This window comes from Anolis sagrei, chromosome 1 (assembly GCF_037176765.1).
Source record: "Anolis sagrei isolate rAnoSag1 chromosome 1, rAnoSag1.mat, whole genome shotgun sequence".
NCBI lineage: Eukaryota > Metazoa > Chordata > Lepidosauria > Squamata > Dactyloidae > Anolis > Anolis sagrei.
In genome coordinates, this window is record NC_090021.1 from 192,912,946 (window position 1) to 192,928,661 (window position 15,716).

Below are 15,716 nucleotides of genomic sequence, written 5' to 3' on the forward strand. Positions count from 1 at the left end.
GGAAGGAAAGACGGCAAAGATAGAAACTTAAATCCTGTAGGTTAGTCCCATCTGGACTAAACCCACTGAATTAATTGTTGAATGGTGAATCAGCATATGGGCCAATCCCACTGATTTAACAGGCTTACTTTAGTTGAGATGAGCAATATGATTCAAGCAAAATCAGCCCATCACTTTGGGCATAAATAGAATTCAACATAATTAAATAAGGCAAATGAGAAGATGTGAAGATCACTTGCAAGAAACATCAAGAGATGTTAAGTTAACACCGCTCTATTAAGGTAATTGAAATCATATTTTAAATGCCAGTTCTCTTTTTAGTCTTTTCTTAAGGATATGATCCCCTGCATATGAACTCAAGTAGTAATTACTCTTACATGAGAAAGAGGAGGAGGGGGGAGATGATTTGTATTTCACATGTATTATGCTTTATTCTTTAAGCACTGTTTTAAAAATTAATACAAATATAAAAAGGCTTTAATGGTATTTTGATATCCATAAGCCAGTATCTTCTCCTGAGTTTCTTCTCCTGAAAGCAAACCTTGATTTGGACTGTGCTCTACCACATGTGTTCGTACCTGGACCTCCTTTCTGTACCAGGCTATTGCTAGGGGCATATCTAACTTGCAAAGTTAATTTGGAACAATAATTAAACTTTATGTTAACCAAACCTTTTTATCAGGGATTATTTGTTGTTTAGAATATGCAACCCATAAAATATTCTGAAGGCACATATGCGAACACGTTGCTAAAGCCAAGCACATCACAGCCTGCTCAGTATCTTACGTGGAGATCCCGGAAGGTCCCCCATTCAGCTACTCTGTACTTCTTGAAGGAAAAGTGGGACATGAATGTAATAAGCATGAATAGTGGAAATCCCAAGTATCACTACAGTTGCAGAAGCCAAGTTGTGGATGGCAGAAGTTCAGAATTGTGTTTCAGGTGTAGGAGCTGTAATGGCCACACAAGACTCCACAAATGTGCAGTGAAGGTCACATCATTCACAAATCTCTAGCCTCCCATTAGAAAGCAAATCTGAGCATGCTTTCCTTGGTGTGCAGAGGAATACCTTTGCCTCCAACATTGAAAATTCTGCACTTTAAAGCACACTGAAAATGGAACACTTTTGCATGTCCTTATGATACACAACAGAAACAACTGTGGTCGTTAATTAAACATAATGCACAAGGGCCAATCTGAAAGGTTCGCATATGTACCTAGCAAGTGTGGGATTTTCCTTCTATTAGCCAGAGATCAAACAATTATACTGAAGCAATAATGTTATTTCATTATGTAGTTAAACATCCAATACCCTGCTCTTCAGTTAAAATATGCTTCAGCTGGATTTTGGGGAACCAGTTCTAAGAATGCTTTGTTTCTCAAAGGTGTAGCATTCATAGTTCATAACAAACCATTTTAGAAATAGGGGGAGGGGAGGGTGAAAATCCCTTTCCAAACAGTGAATGGATATGGAGGAAAAATGTGAAAACCCCATAGGTGAGCCTAAACATCAGAGCTCTCCCCGTTTTGGGTGTAGTTTTGGATACGATTGTGATGAATGGTAAATGGGCAATATACTTACAGGTGTGTTGGACTGTTCAGTGAGCTTCTGCTCCCACATCTTCAAGCGCCTCTCCCGCTCTTTTAACTCTTGCTCCTTAAAGCTCAGGTCACGTTCCAGTTTCTTTAGTCTCTCCAAAGTTGCCTCTATTTCACATCTACACAAAGAACAATTTGTTAAGTCATGTCTTTTCCTGACAAGTACAAATTGTTCATAATTTTTTTCCACATGAATATTAATTAAACGAGAAAAGGTAAAAAGTACAGTACTAACTCAAGCAGGACATTTAATTACTACCAAGAGAGAGGTTTTTGAACCATAAACAAAACAGAAAGTGTTCAGGCTTATAAAAAAATTGATACACCTTGCTTTAAAAATTAAAGGAAGGGAAAAATATATTTTCTTAAAATTACATTTTATTTCCAAAAAATTAAACTATGTGAATTTTTGGTGGTCCACTTCAGGGCATGGTCAATAGGTACAGTTTTTAAACACTGGCTACTGAATACTCCCTCTCCCATTAAAAATGGTATGCAAAACCAAACACTAACAGATCAAGAAGGAAGATGCTAGGCCGGGAATACTGCTGCTGTGCTCCTTTTCTGTCTAAAAAGAGGCTTTTAACATAGAAGAGAACTCCAAGAGTAACGCACACACAGTCCACCATGCAGTATAGAGTAATGAGACCATTTTACAAAATCATTTTGTTCTGGACTTCCCGCCCTCTCCATGTCACTGTCAATACACTTAAATATATGCAGAAAAAAATAGATGCAGAAACTTCAGGTGGCAAAGTAGATTCTACCTCTTTAGACTTGTGCTTAGCAATATTATTTTTGAATGCTTCCCCATATTAAATAAAAAAGTCTTAGAATATAACAAGACAGCTCATAACAGAGAAAGGTTCCAGACCTTTTGTTGTGTTTCCTTTCATACTGAGCATTTTCCTCACGTAGGGAACATGATTTAGAATGCCATCCCAGAAATCTACCACCATAGCCCGCATTAACATATGTTGGTGAAGTCTTGGTATGTGGCAAACAGTTTATGAAAGAACATTCACTAGTACTTCCCTGTAGTTTATATATCAATATGAATTATTAGAGTGAGAAATTCACAAATATAGTTTTAATTAAAAATGTTTTCATTGGTATAGAAATATGAGATTTTGATTATAATGATGACATGAAAAATAAATTTAAAATTATGGCAAATAAAAAAAAATAGGGGGCCAACTCTTATAGCACAGTAAGACCCACTGAATTTGGTTGAATTAATCCCAGGTAAATATGCAAAGTATTGCAAGATTTCCTTTAAAGTAGTACTAGTAATAATAATAATAATAACGACAACAACAACAACAACATTGACAAAATCACGATCTGTCAACTGCAAAAGGCCACCTTACTTGGATCTGTACGCATCATTCAAAAATACATCACACAATCCTAGATGCTGGGAAGTGTTTGACTTGTGATTTTTTGATACAAAATCCAGCGTATTGATCTCATTTGCTGTGACATACTATGCTTTTGTGTCAGTAAAATAATAATAGTTTCATTTCTAGGGCATGCTTTTGCTTTCCCCAATCTCATACCATTCACGCATTTTGAAACTAGATTTCTAGAATCATCAACCTAGATGTGGGAGTCAGTTATGTTGGCCATGGGATTATGGACCTTGTAGTCTAAGATATTTGGAGTATACCAGTTTTAGAAGGCTGCATTAGAATAGGCACACGCACACCCAACAGAGTGGAAATTACTTGTGAGAAAGGATGACTTGATTTTCACTACAAATTGTTTTATTCACAAGAGCAAGGTGTTTTTTAAACTGAAATTTTGCCCTGTCTCCAAAGAAAGAATTTTGGGTTGTATTCATAATACAGCGAACCCTTGGTATCTGCTGGGGTTTGATTCTAGGATCCTCTGTGGATGCTTAAGCACCATTATACACAATGTCCCTTATATAAATGGCAATATCAAAGCTTGCCTTTTGGAATTTATTTTGAATATTTTCAACTTATGGATATTCAAATCCATGGATGCAGAATCCATGGATTTCAGGGGTTGGTGATGACTGTATAGCAAAGTCCAGCTACTCAAGTCGAGATAGGGTTGACTCCATCCCTCCTGTGTTTCAGGAAGAAATTTAAAACATGGTTCTGGGACCAGGCTTTTGGACAGCAGGCATATCAGCACTTTGGACATGGAACTGGACTGGAATGGTTATATGGCTGATAATAATGTTTTTAAACTGTTTTAAATTAATGTTTTATCTATTGTTTTAAACTGATGTCTATGTTGTTGTATTTACTATATGTTGTGGCATCAAATTGTTGCAGAGTGTAAGCTGTCCATCCAGGGGTTGAGAAGGATGGGATAGAAATGCCGGAATAAAATAAAATAATTAAATATACTATTTTCAGAAACTGGTTCTATTGCTAAGAAGTCCCAAACCTTATTATTTCTAACGAATGCTTTTGTTATTTGTTAACTCTGTAATGTTCCTTCATTTGCATTTCCCCCCTGCTGAACTGCTTGAAGAAACTGCACGCTTTTTATAACATCAGGGTTCGCTGCCTCTTGAGATAGCCGGGAAACCAAAATTTTCTGCTATGCTTTCTCTTGCTTTGGTAGAAATGATGCTTGAAAGAGAGAGCCATGATTCAATGTCAATCTACTGCCAAACTCTTCTTGTGTCTGAATTATATGCCTGACCCCAAAACGACCTCTGAACTATCAACAGTAATGGCCTTCGCCAGAGAAGTCAAAGGTGCATGACATGCAGTGGGCCCTATTAGTTGGGCTCTGGAGTTCCCAAGTAAAATGCAGTGATCTGTTTAATCATCTGATTTGCACTCCTGATCCAAATGTAATTCTAAGGGCTTAACTGGACGTTGCGAAAACGCAGAATGCTATCACTCTGCATTTCATTCTAATGGAACAATATAATGGGAACTTAATGCATACTGAGCAACCAATGATGCAATGGCTGAGATGATGAAATGTACATCACAATGATGTCATGTTCAATATTGTACTGGAGTGACTCTAATATCCAGAACACACTATGAAGAAAAAGGAGGCAAAGAAGCACAGACAAAATAACTAATTCAGTTCTAGATGTATAGGTGCTACACCAGAAGCAGGTCTAGGTTATAAGGGTTGGGGCACCCATTGAAGTGGTTGGACAAAATTATATACCCTGCATACTAATGTATAAGTCTAGGAATGTTAGTGAAGAAATGAACCCCAAAATCCTGGGTCAACTTCCTGGGTCAAGGGAGAACCTAAAAGAAGAGCTGACACCAGCCCCTTCTACACAGCTGAATAAAATCCCATATTTTCTGCTTTGAACTGGGATATATGGCAGTGTGGACTCAAGATAGCCCAGTTCAAAGCAGATATTGTGGGACTTTCTGCCTTGATATTCAGGGTTATATGGCTATGTGGAAGGGACCTTCATCTACTTTCTTTGCTATGAAGCTGCTTCAGGCTTTTTTGTATGCTTGAGTGGGAAACTAGCTGGCCCCCTGAGATGGAAATGGCGTTTTACCCTCTTTGTGGAATGACTCTTGACTTATCCATAATTTTGGCCGCCTATCATGTCCTCAACTTTGAGGTTGACTTTCCATGAATATATACGGTAAACAGTGCAAAAATAGAAATCATAAAAATCTTTATGGACAAATAGATTTTCAGCCCTGTTACTTCGGTAACAGCATAAATCCATTCATTTGCATGCATTTATGTAAATAACAAATGCAATGTGGATGATAATCAAAACACTGGGAAATTCAGGGATCGACTGGTGAAGAAGCTACTTGCCCTTTCCCTTTCAGGATGGGGCCTCTAAGCACTGAGGAGTCTCCGTCAATTGCGACAATGTACTCATGGATATTCTGGCCCTGAAGAATATACATTGTGAAGGGCCAAATCTGACAGACAGCTGGACATATCACTACGCTTCAAAACAGTTTGCAGAAGTGTCCATTTGTCATCTAAGGATGAAGGCATATTGCATCCCTGAGAAAGTCTGCTGATTTAGATAATAATTCTTATCCCATTTAATAGAAAGCTGGAACCTCTACAACAAAATGACTCACATTATAGAGTCCAAAATAATCACAGCACACTGCCCTTATCTGTACTTCTGTGCATGTCTTTATGAAGATGCTGTCTATTTTTTAAATAAAAACTTTGCCTTGGTAACAACAGCTTTCTATATGTCAAAATAAAACTGTAATTATCTTCCCCCATTAGGTAATAACTTCTTTCAAGGAAAGGTCAGATTCTGAAAAACAGCTGCATTCTTTTTTTTTTAAGTACAATAATAAAATAGTGTAATTAAATTGGAGGCTCCTGTACATTGCCCAGTTAATGAGTCTGTTACTTCACAAGTTTAGCAATTTACATTGAACATTATTGGTCCTGTGTATTCTGTTTACTTCAGTATTCTTGCAGATTAATATGGCTTGCTTGTTTTTCCATGACCTGGCTCGTTCTACTACCTCAATGAATAAACAGCTTATAATGAAGTATATTGGGAGGGGGGCTGCAATATCTATCCCCCTCTCCATCTCGCTAATTCTTTTTGGTCACTGATGTTTTATATACTATCTTGGATATGGTTGAAAGTTTTTCCATGTATTTCTGTGATGCATGGAATAAATAACTAAAATAAGTTAGAACAAAGTAAAAACACTGGCTTCATAGACACAGTGTACCCCAGGTCCTGGGCTGCCCCTAAGTTCCCAAAGTAGCAGAAGTGGCTTTTGCATAATACCCCTTAGGTTATTGTCTATGTGTTTTCCTGTGGCTGGTTCACTTGGTAATAGTTAAACATACTTCAGTTGCATCTTGACTGCTGTAGTGCATCTTGACTACTGTAATTCACTTTGCCATTGAAGCTGAAGCTTCACAAAGCTTCAGCTGGTGAAAAATGTTGGATACACAGACACCATAGAATAAATGCAATGAAATACCCCTCAATGTTTGAGGATGCCTGCCATAGATGTGGGCAAAAAGGGAATGTTTCTGGAACAGGGCCATACAGCCCAGAAAACTCACAGCAACTCTCTAGAATTGTGTGCTTTCCAGCCTGTGGAATACACTCCCTCCAGAGAGCCTAATATCTTTGCTTTTTGGGGGTCAGGCTTTTTAAACTACTTTGATGACTGCTTCAATTTTAATGGTTTAAATGGCGTTTAGTTAAGTTTGATAGCCACCTTGAGCACCATTCTTGGTATTTTTAGTGGAAGGGGAATGTTAAAATCTACTAATAGCTCAAATAAAAAGACTCAGAACTATTATTCTAAATTTAATCACCATTTCAGCAGTGGGCTTTTTGGTTTGTGAAACAGTCTTTAATATTATGGATGCCTCCAATAATAGGAGAGAAATGGAAATTATTTTTGCCAGCTCTTGCTTGGAATCCTCAGCACTACAACCCTTTGAGATTCTGGAGGATCCCCAAACCCTTTTAAGCATATTTTCTATTTTAATAGCATTTAGTTGAAATAAAAGGGGAAAGGGCAGGGGAAAATGTTAAAATTTGATTCTAGTTCCATAAATGTATTCAAGATGATCCTCTTAAATACAATTCAAAATTTGCTGGGCTATAACCCAAGGAGAATAATTTAAACATATGAAATTTATGTAAATTGTAGATATTCTGGTATTTTCCACTACTTTAAATTGAAAATATAATTAGTACCCTGCTGCGAAGATTTGTTCTTCCAGATCTCATGGATATAGAAATAAAACTCTCCCCCAGAGCTTTTAAGCAAGGTATTCGACAGGTCACTTTGTATCTCCAGTCTCTCTGATAAAGCAGCTTAGTTCTCTCTGTTGGTCATCAAGAAGTTATGTTAAGGAATGATGAAATTCATTACAAGGCAATCTTATACCTGTTTAAAGAACTGTTTTATGAAGAAAAATGCCACTTTTCAGATAAAATGATTGGTTGATCACAGCTTTTTGTATGGTTTTAGCTATATATGACTTTACTTGTATTATTCTGTAAGACACCTTCAGTTTCACTCTTGGGAAAGAAGTGTGATATAAACAAAATGATTAATTGATGGATGTGCCAGGTTATGGTCCAGTTTCTATTTCATGGTTGTTTGTATTGCATTTCCAATTTCCAAATTCATATACTTTGTATGGATAGGCAAAAGCCACAAATAATAATGAACTTTATTGAAATGAAGAACATCTGGACCAAGAGTAACATAGCTTGAAGCTGGAGAACCTAGAAAATGTCTAGAGATCATATTTTGTCCAAAATGAATACATGAAATGGTGAGTACTAATACCATGGATATGGGGGTTCTACTTTGTTCCTAACTCCATCAGAGTTGAAATGTCTCTACAATGTAGTTATGCTACTCAATAGATCAGCTGCCATCTGCTATTTATTTTCTCTCTGCCCAGTTTTGTAACATGTTTCTTGCTACTACATGATAATTGGCAATGAAAATTGATAACTGACGCACCAGGAGCAGCTCATGCCACCAAGATATTACTACGGAATAATGCCACATTTCCTGATATAAACATTTGTAACAGCAAACGTTTGGCTTCCCAAATTGAAATAGCAGAAAGTGCTAATAAGCAAAGCAAAAAAAATTCATAGAAGAACATGGACTGACTGCAGGTACCGTAATCCCTTTCTCCAAGCTTATAAAACACACCACCTTTCATTTTTAATGTTCTTATTAATATATTCAAACTTAAGAATTCCACGAGCTTGACAACTGTTTTGCAAACTTTCCATCTTGATTCAACATGAGGCACCTGCTTGAAAAGCTTGGAAAAGTCTGTATATATCTATGAACGTTCAAAGGTTGCAGTTCTAAATGCCTTTTCTAGGAAAAAAGTTCCATCACTGGATTTATATTAAGGATTAGGCTGAAAAGAACATTTTAGACTTTGCATAAATCTAGTGTAGTCCTGAGTGCTATCCCAGGTTCTCCACTGCAGTTTTCACTTTGCATCAGGAGATGGCGCAATGCCTTGTGCTCTTCTGAACACGGCCACAGTCCATTTCTGCCATGCTCTGCTGAGTCAGTGGAAGAATAATGTCAGTTCTAAAACAAGCTATTTATACTTGCATCATGTGACTTGGCTCAAATCTCTTATCCTGTGCTCACTTTTTCCAGCCCTGCAATTAAATTCTCCAGTTATCACTTCAGAAGTTTCTCTTAAATTCAGAATGTTTTGTTTTGCTAAACCTTATTTCCATAAATCTCTTTTTTTCAAATTCTATACCTCTTCAAAAACCTTGTATTTTTTTCTTGCATGTTTCAAGTTGTTTCTAAGGAAAGGCAGGCCCATAATCATTTATTATGCTAGTAAACAGCATTCACATTGACCTGGAGAATGGCCAAATATTCCTAATTTAGACTGCTGCAAACTTTGTTTGGTTACAATCTCCTGCTGGTATAGCTCCATTTTTAGATCCTCCACTCTATGTATGTCAAGCTGTTTCAAACAGAGGATATACAGAATAGATTGAAGTGTATTTTCAAAAGTGACACTACCACAGTATTACTTGCTAGCAAGGCCCAAAAACCACAGAATAAAAAAGTATGCTTAATATCGTGCAGAAAGAAGGAACTATCACCTGGAATAAACCACTTAGGGATGTTATGAATAATAATAATGGATTGAAAGACAAAGCGTCAATGAATTTCAACTTATAAACTGTTTGCTTGCTATGCTAAAAAGAACTTCAATTGTACTGATAGGATTCCTTGTTGTAATCTGGGAGACATATAACAGGGTGTGCTTGCCAAGAGAGTGGAGCAACTCTGATGCATTGGCTTGAGTGTTAGATGAGGTCCCACATTCAAATCGAAGACACATAATGACAATGCTATCAAGGAGTAATCAAATGGGACAACCTCCCACTTTCCCTTTCCTTTCCAGTTTTGGGAATCACAATTCTCAACCTTCCATAATAAGTTTTTGGGGCACAAAGGGACTGCAGCAGGAAGTAGAGATTGTCTTCATTCTGCTTATGGCAGATCCAGCTGCTCCGCTAGAAGAAGTCCAACTTTGGATCTTGCCCAATAAGTTAGGTAAACAAGGTCAGGAATTTTTAAAAAATTACGCCTTCCAGATGTAGCTTTTAGAAAACAGCGGAGACTTACCGCCACTCTGCCTTGTTATGCAGGAATGAGTTGCACTGGTCTGGAAGATTGCTATCATTTGACATGGAATCCAGGATCGAAATGATCTGCTTGAAAGAGGGTCTTTTCTGAAGAAGAAAAAGGAGGGAAATGCCATTAGGTATTCTGTAAAAGAATTCATTATGAAAGTACACTCCAATATCACCATACTGTTTTAACAGAATTTCTTCAAGGAGAGTATAAGCAGAAAGATACAAACAGAACATATAATGGGATGCTGAAAAGACAATTATTGGGTGTACAATACAACAGTTTTTGACAGGTATAAATTTAATATGTTGGGTTTTGTTTACTATCCAAAAATACCGGAAGTATATCAGAAATGTACCACAATACAATGCAGTCTGAGCCCTGCCACATGCACAATGGAGGACCTTCTCACAGCAACACCAGAGGCACTTCAAGTGGCATGACTGCATGGAGCATCGTTACCTTCCTGCTGAAGTGGTACCTATTGTTTTACTCACATTTGCATCTTTTTGAATGGCTAGGTTGACAGAAGCTTGGGCTGACAGCGAAAGCTCATGCCGTTCCTCTGCGATCTTTCAGTCAACAAGTTTAGCAGCTCAGTGGTTTAACCCACTGAGCCACCGGGGGCTCTTTGCCTAACCAGCAAAAATGTTCCGCTGGCTCTGACTATAAGGCTGGTTTAGTGCCATCTCTAGTTAAATTATCTTATATGATCTTGGGTCCCAGTGTATCTTGAGATATTTGTTGTGCAAGCTTGAGAAAATGGGTCACTTTGTCATCAGTTCCACAACCTGGCGATATTCTTCTAAGTGAGATCTGGCAGGTTGCACCTAACTGTTTCATCACAAACATAAATAACAACTTATTTCAATATGTTATTAATGTGTGCTACATATAGACTTATTGCCACCAGTTTTGACATTTAACTATGTATGTCAGATTTTTTTGGTTTAAGTATAGATCTTTTCCATTACTTTTAGAAAAAAGGTGGTTAGCTATATTTTTACAACTACTATTGAGTACCTTTTGTAGGAAAAAAATTAAAAATAGATTTATTTACTTATTTGTTATTCATGTTCTAAAAATAAAGGACCATCTCTTTAAAGCTTCTATACTTTATTCATCCTAAAGCAGCTATGATTCACCACAAGGAGCCACAGGGAAACAAGTGGATGTCTACATACCTCTTCTATTTGTAACTGCCACATCACTCCTGTAATCCAGTGCGTAGAAAGAAAGTACTGAATTAAAACTGAAAAATGCTAAGTACTTTTAAAAATCTCTGCTAAAATTTAACTAAACACATCAAGAGACTATTCCTGAAAATATTTTTTAAGGAGAACTTTCTTAATTTTTGAGTTACAACATAATACTCAGATCTTGAAAATACATCGCCTGACTCCAGATAGGTCATACAATTTATTTATTATTTTATTTATTTCCAGTATTTGTATACCGCCTTTCTCAGCCCGCAGGCAACTCAAGGCGGTTTACAGGCAACAATTCAATGCACACAATATCATAAATACAATTAAAAACATTAATATATAATATAAAACCACAACAAATCAATACAACAAAACTCATTAGCGTCTCCTTGTTTAAACATTGTCCAGTCCATCGTTTAGTCATTTTATTTTCCTATGTCAGTTACTCTGCATTTGCAAATACTTGCTCAAAAAGCCACATCTTGACTTTTTTCTGAAATGTTAAAAGGGAGGGGGCCGATCTGATATCCCTAGGGAAGATGCTCCATAGCCAAGGGGCCACCACTGAGAAGGCCCTGTCTCTCGTCCCCGCCAGACATACTTGTGACGAAGGCGGGATCAAGAGCAGGGCCTCCCCAGATGATCTTAAGGTCCTAGATGGTACAATCACATGTTGCTGTGAAAATTAACCACAAGAATACAGAGGATGGTATGAAATATTTTGATAGGAAGCCTTTGCTTTGTACAGACACAAAGGTTCACTTTATAAAAACATTTTTGAAAAGGTTGTGACTACTATTTTTAAATATTTTAATCTCATGCCAGAGTTTTTCAGTATGTCATTTCAGAGTTTTTCAGTATGTCGTTTCTTAAGTAACCATAAGAAAGTGTACGTAAGCGTAAAGATCAAGCCCAACCATACTGTAAGCATTAAGAATCAAGCCACCTGGTTAGCCTTGTGTAATTTACAGCCAGGGTGAAGTAGATGTAAAGGTACTAAAGTAGCACAAAACTTCTCTATTGGTGAGGGTTGGTGTTGATAAGGAGTTGCTGTTGGAGAGAAAGCTGCAAAGATACAGAAGAATTGGAGAACAAGACCAGTGAGAGCCTTTTGCTAGTAAGAAGGTGTCAACTACCTAGGAGTGTCTGAAAGAAGGACTTGAGAAGAGTTCTGGCCTTCTGCTATACTGTACATATTCCTTGTTTAAAGTCTCATCTACTACAAAGACAAGTTGTGTATGTTTGCTTCTTAACCAGAGGGGGAGAGCTTCTGCTGCAAAAAGGGGTTGTTTCTGTTGCTTCAAACAGAACTCCATTAATTCTGCAATGACAATATAGGTATGCAAATTATTTTATATGTATATCTTCAAATCAGGTCCTCTATGAAGCAATTTTTAAATAGCATTAAATGATCATTCTGTTTGGTTGGATGTGTTGGTTTACAGCATTATTGTTATTATTAATTTATTTTTATTATGCAGGGGAGTTCTAGCATTGTGATTATAGGACAACTCAGGTTAAAGCATAGTTCAGTGACAAAGCAAAGACAACTAGGTTCTGTATAGCCAAAAAACTGAGTCAGACAAAGCCGTTATAACTTCCTTGCATTTTCTACTGCATTTAAGACTGCCTTTGTTACAGTGAAAAAAGTGGGATAATTGTTGAAAACTGAAGTCACGGTTAAAATGTTTCTCTAGAAAGCATCCCCTTCGCTAGTCTGTTTGACAGACCCCAGACAAGGTTGAGACAAAAGGTTGAAACCAAAATGTGGATACATAATAAAGGGATGATGCACACGTTCCCTGCATCACGCCTGTAATTACACCATTTCTGCGAAAATTACAGATGCGGCAATTAAAACGTGCATTTTAATTTGGGTGCACAAAAACAATTAGGAACAATGCTGAGGTGTCTCTCCCAGGCAGATCCAAGTGATTTTCACATTATAAAAGAGAGACAATTTCTTTATTTCAAATGTCAAACAGTATATAAAAAAGTCAAATGCATAACAAAAAGAGACAAGTGCTCTTCTGTGCAAGAGCTGCCTATTCAAGGCTTAGGTGAAGGGATTTTCTTTTTGTTCTTTTTGGTGTGTCTGTCATTTTTGGTCCATCTGTACTTGACTCTAAGACAACTGCTTAAAACTACGTGGTTGCTATTCTGTCTGCCTTACCCCATATGTATTCACAGCAGTTTCTTCCTACAAACATACCACCCTTTAGGACCTACTCTATAGATTACTGCTAATAGGCTTCAGCTGGAACATAGCATGGCAGGAGGAGCCCACTGAGCAACACAGTACTTCCACTTGTTGATATACCATAAATACGTATGTATAAGCCGACCTTGTGCAAAACTCAAGGACAGGTTTTGCTGTCCAAATTATGGGTTTTGATATAACTCCTGAATGAGTCAAAGGTCATTCCCTAGACCGGCACTTTCCCATACCCCTATCTATATATTTTTTTTTCTTCTTCCCTCTCTCCCTCCCCCCCCTTACTTGACGATACTGTGTTTTATACTTGTTCTGAATATATATATATATATATATATATATATATATATATATATATATAGGTCATTCCCTAGAGAGGGGAAAGTGCCAATGCAATCAGAGGTGAAGTTGTCATTTCCCTACTCAGGCATTCAAAACCCCGAAAAGTGGTGTGACAACAAACACAGTATAGAGGGTAATGTTATATTTGGATGGATTAAGCTCTTGCCTTTCAGTACTCTATTCAGTGAAGGGGATGGTTCAGTACTCATACTGACCCACAGATATGCCAATATATATTTTTCAGCTTATTTTTTACTACATTTTTGAAACTTATACAAGATTATATAGGGTAATTAGAATCACAGAATCACAGAGTTGGAAGAGACTGCAAGGGCCATCCAGTCCCACTCCCTGCCATGCAGGAACACACAATCAAAGCATCATGATTCCATAATAATTCCTAATAGTAAGTCTTAATGGCCTGCTTCGGCAGTCCATGCCTCCCTGTGGATCCCACATGACAAAAAGGACTGCATTTTCAACATAGTAAATGCAAATTAAAGCATGGAGGGAAGAACAGAACCCCTTGTATAGTGTCCATTAGTTCAAAGTACAGATATGCTTCAGCTAGCAAAATAGATGGGTTCCTGCTCATGACGTCTTTAACAGAAAAAGTGATACCAGAGGCAGAAATAATATGGCAAGAACAGAGATAGGAGCCTACACTATAAAAATGGGGGATATTTCAACAGGTTTAGCAAATGTCTGATTCAAATGCAATAGTATGCATATATGAAAGAAAGCAACGAAGTCAAGTAAGGTTTGCATAAATGAAACAATCTAAATCTTCCAAATATCACTTCAAGTCTTCTCTCCAAATGCATCCAGGGATGACCTTTCATTTCCCCAGCTTCCACTTTTCTTATGGTTGATAGCCAAATGTAGAGTTCAGTGGTTGCGGGCAGGGCAGGTTTATCTGCATTCCCCCTTTTCTCTGATTTTTATTTATTTATTTATTACCATGCACACTCAATAAGGAATACTGGAGTCATCAATTCTTTACCTTGTCTGTTGTATCCAAGCATGCACAGCTATGTAGAATGTGTTGGAGTCAAATACCATTTTTTCCTAGGTCAAGCTTTATTTCATTGTTTACTGCAAACATTCAGTTCAATCCTATCACCAAAAGGATATGTTTCTTCAAACCTCCTCCCAATGCTGGTGCTTTAAAAAAAACCCTTCCAGATAGAGGAAAATGGGAGCTGGGAACATAAAAAGACTCACAAAAAGAGAACCTTCATGCCAGAAGCAGAGAAAAAAGCCCTCCTTCCATTCCAACTGCCAATGCCCTGACTGTGGAAGGAGAAAAGTCCCAGAAGTATTTGCCTGACTCACTCCCCTCTACACTGTTCTCCCTTTTTCTTGCGTGTCATACCATTAAATTGCAAACCTGAGGGTAGGGAACTGTTTTGCTTATAAAGCAGCATGTGCAATGATGGTACGATATAAATAAATGACAATAATAATTAAAAAAAACATGAACAACAATAATTTTATTTACAAGATTTGATTTAAAAATTCTGATTTGAAGATGCAATTCTTTTTTTAATGCAACCAAAATGCACAGGTCAAGATCTTGTATTAGATATGGAACCATAATGTCGATGCTATGATTTGCCTTCTGGTATGCTCCATGAAACCCATTTTATACTGATGGAGTTGATGGTGCTGGTGAGCAGGGCATTGAAGGAATATGTACCCAGCCCTTTCCTGGCAGCAACTAAATGGTGGCATGCTAGCAAGAACCTGTCTAGGGAACTGTCAAAATCCTTGATGCTCAACTGATTTCTGTTAGGAAAAGGGTGGGCCTGTTTTCCTTCAGCATTTCACTCCTTAGCACTGCAGAACTCCATCCCTTGGTAAAGATGGCTGGATTTTCAGGTGGATTTTGGGCGCATTTATGATTGTGGCAATGATAGCACAATCATAACTGTGAATAGGTAGTGATTATGAGGGCAAAATTCTAACATACCGCATCATTGTTAATAGGATGGCAGTCAGAGTGAGCAATGATAACTTATTAACATATTAGCAGAATAAATACCTTTGGATCTGCTTCCCAGCACTGGAGCATCAGTTCTGCAAAGCTTTCAGGGCAGCTGCTTGGAATGGTCAATCTCTATAACAAGAGCAAGAAGTTAATTAGGGAACTAAAGGAAAATAAGCATTAGATTATCAATCCCAACAATTTACTAAAACAGATCTTCTATCTCCTCATCAAAC

General features: G+C 37.4%; 1 protein-coding gene across 3 annotated transcripts in view; it reads right to left on the reverse strand.

The window, feature by feature from the left end:
* MAP3K20 (mitogen-activated protein kinase kinase kinase 20) overlaps positions 1–15,716 on the reverse strand; it is a 117,917-nt gene that overhangs the window by 49,104 nt on the left and 53,097 nt on the right. For all 3 annotated transcript variants that reach the window (XM_060779216.2, XM_067471487.1, XM_060779226.2), the window contains exons 9-11: positions 15,538–15,612; positions 9,720–9,826; positions 1,583–1,718 (exon numbers count right to left, since the gene is read on the reverse strand). In XM_060779216.2, the coding sequence (XP_060635199.2) occupies positions 1,583–1,718; positions 9,720–9,826; positions 15,538–15,612 (318 nt within the window). The remainder of the gene's footprint in view (positions 1–1,582; positions 1,719–9,719; positions 9,827–15,537; positions 15,613–15,716) is intronic.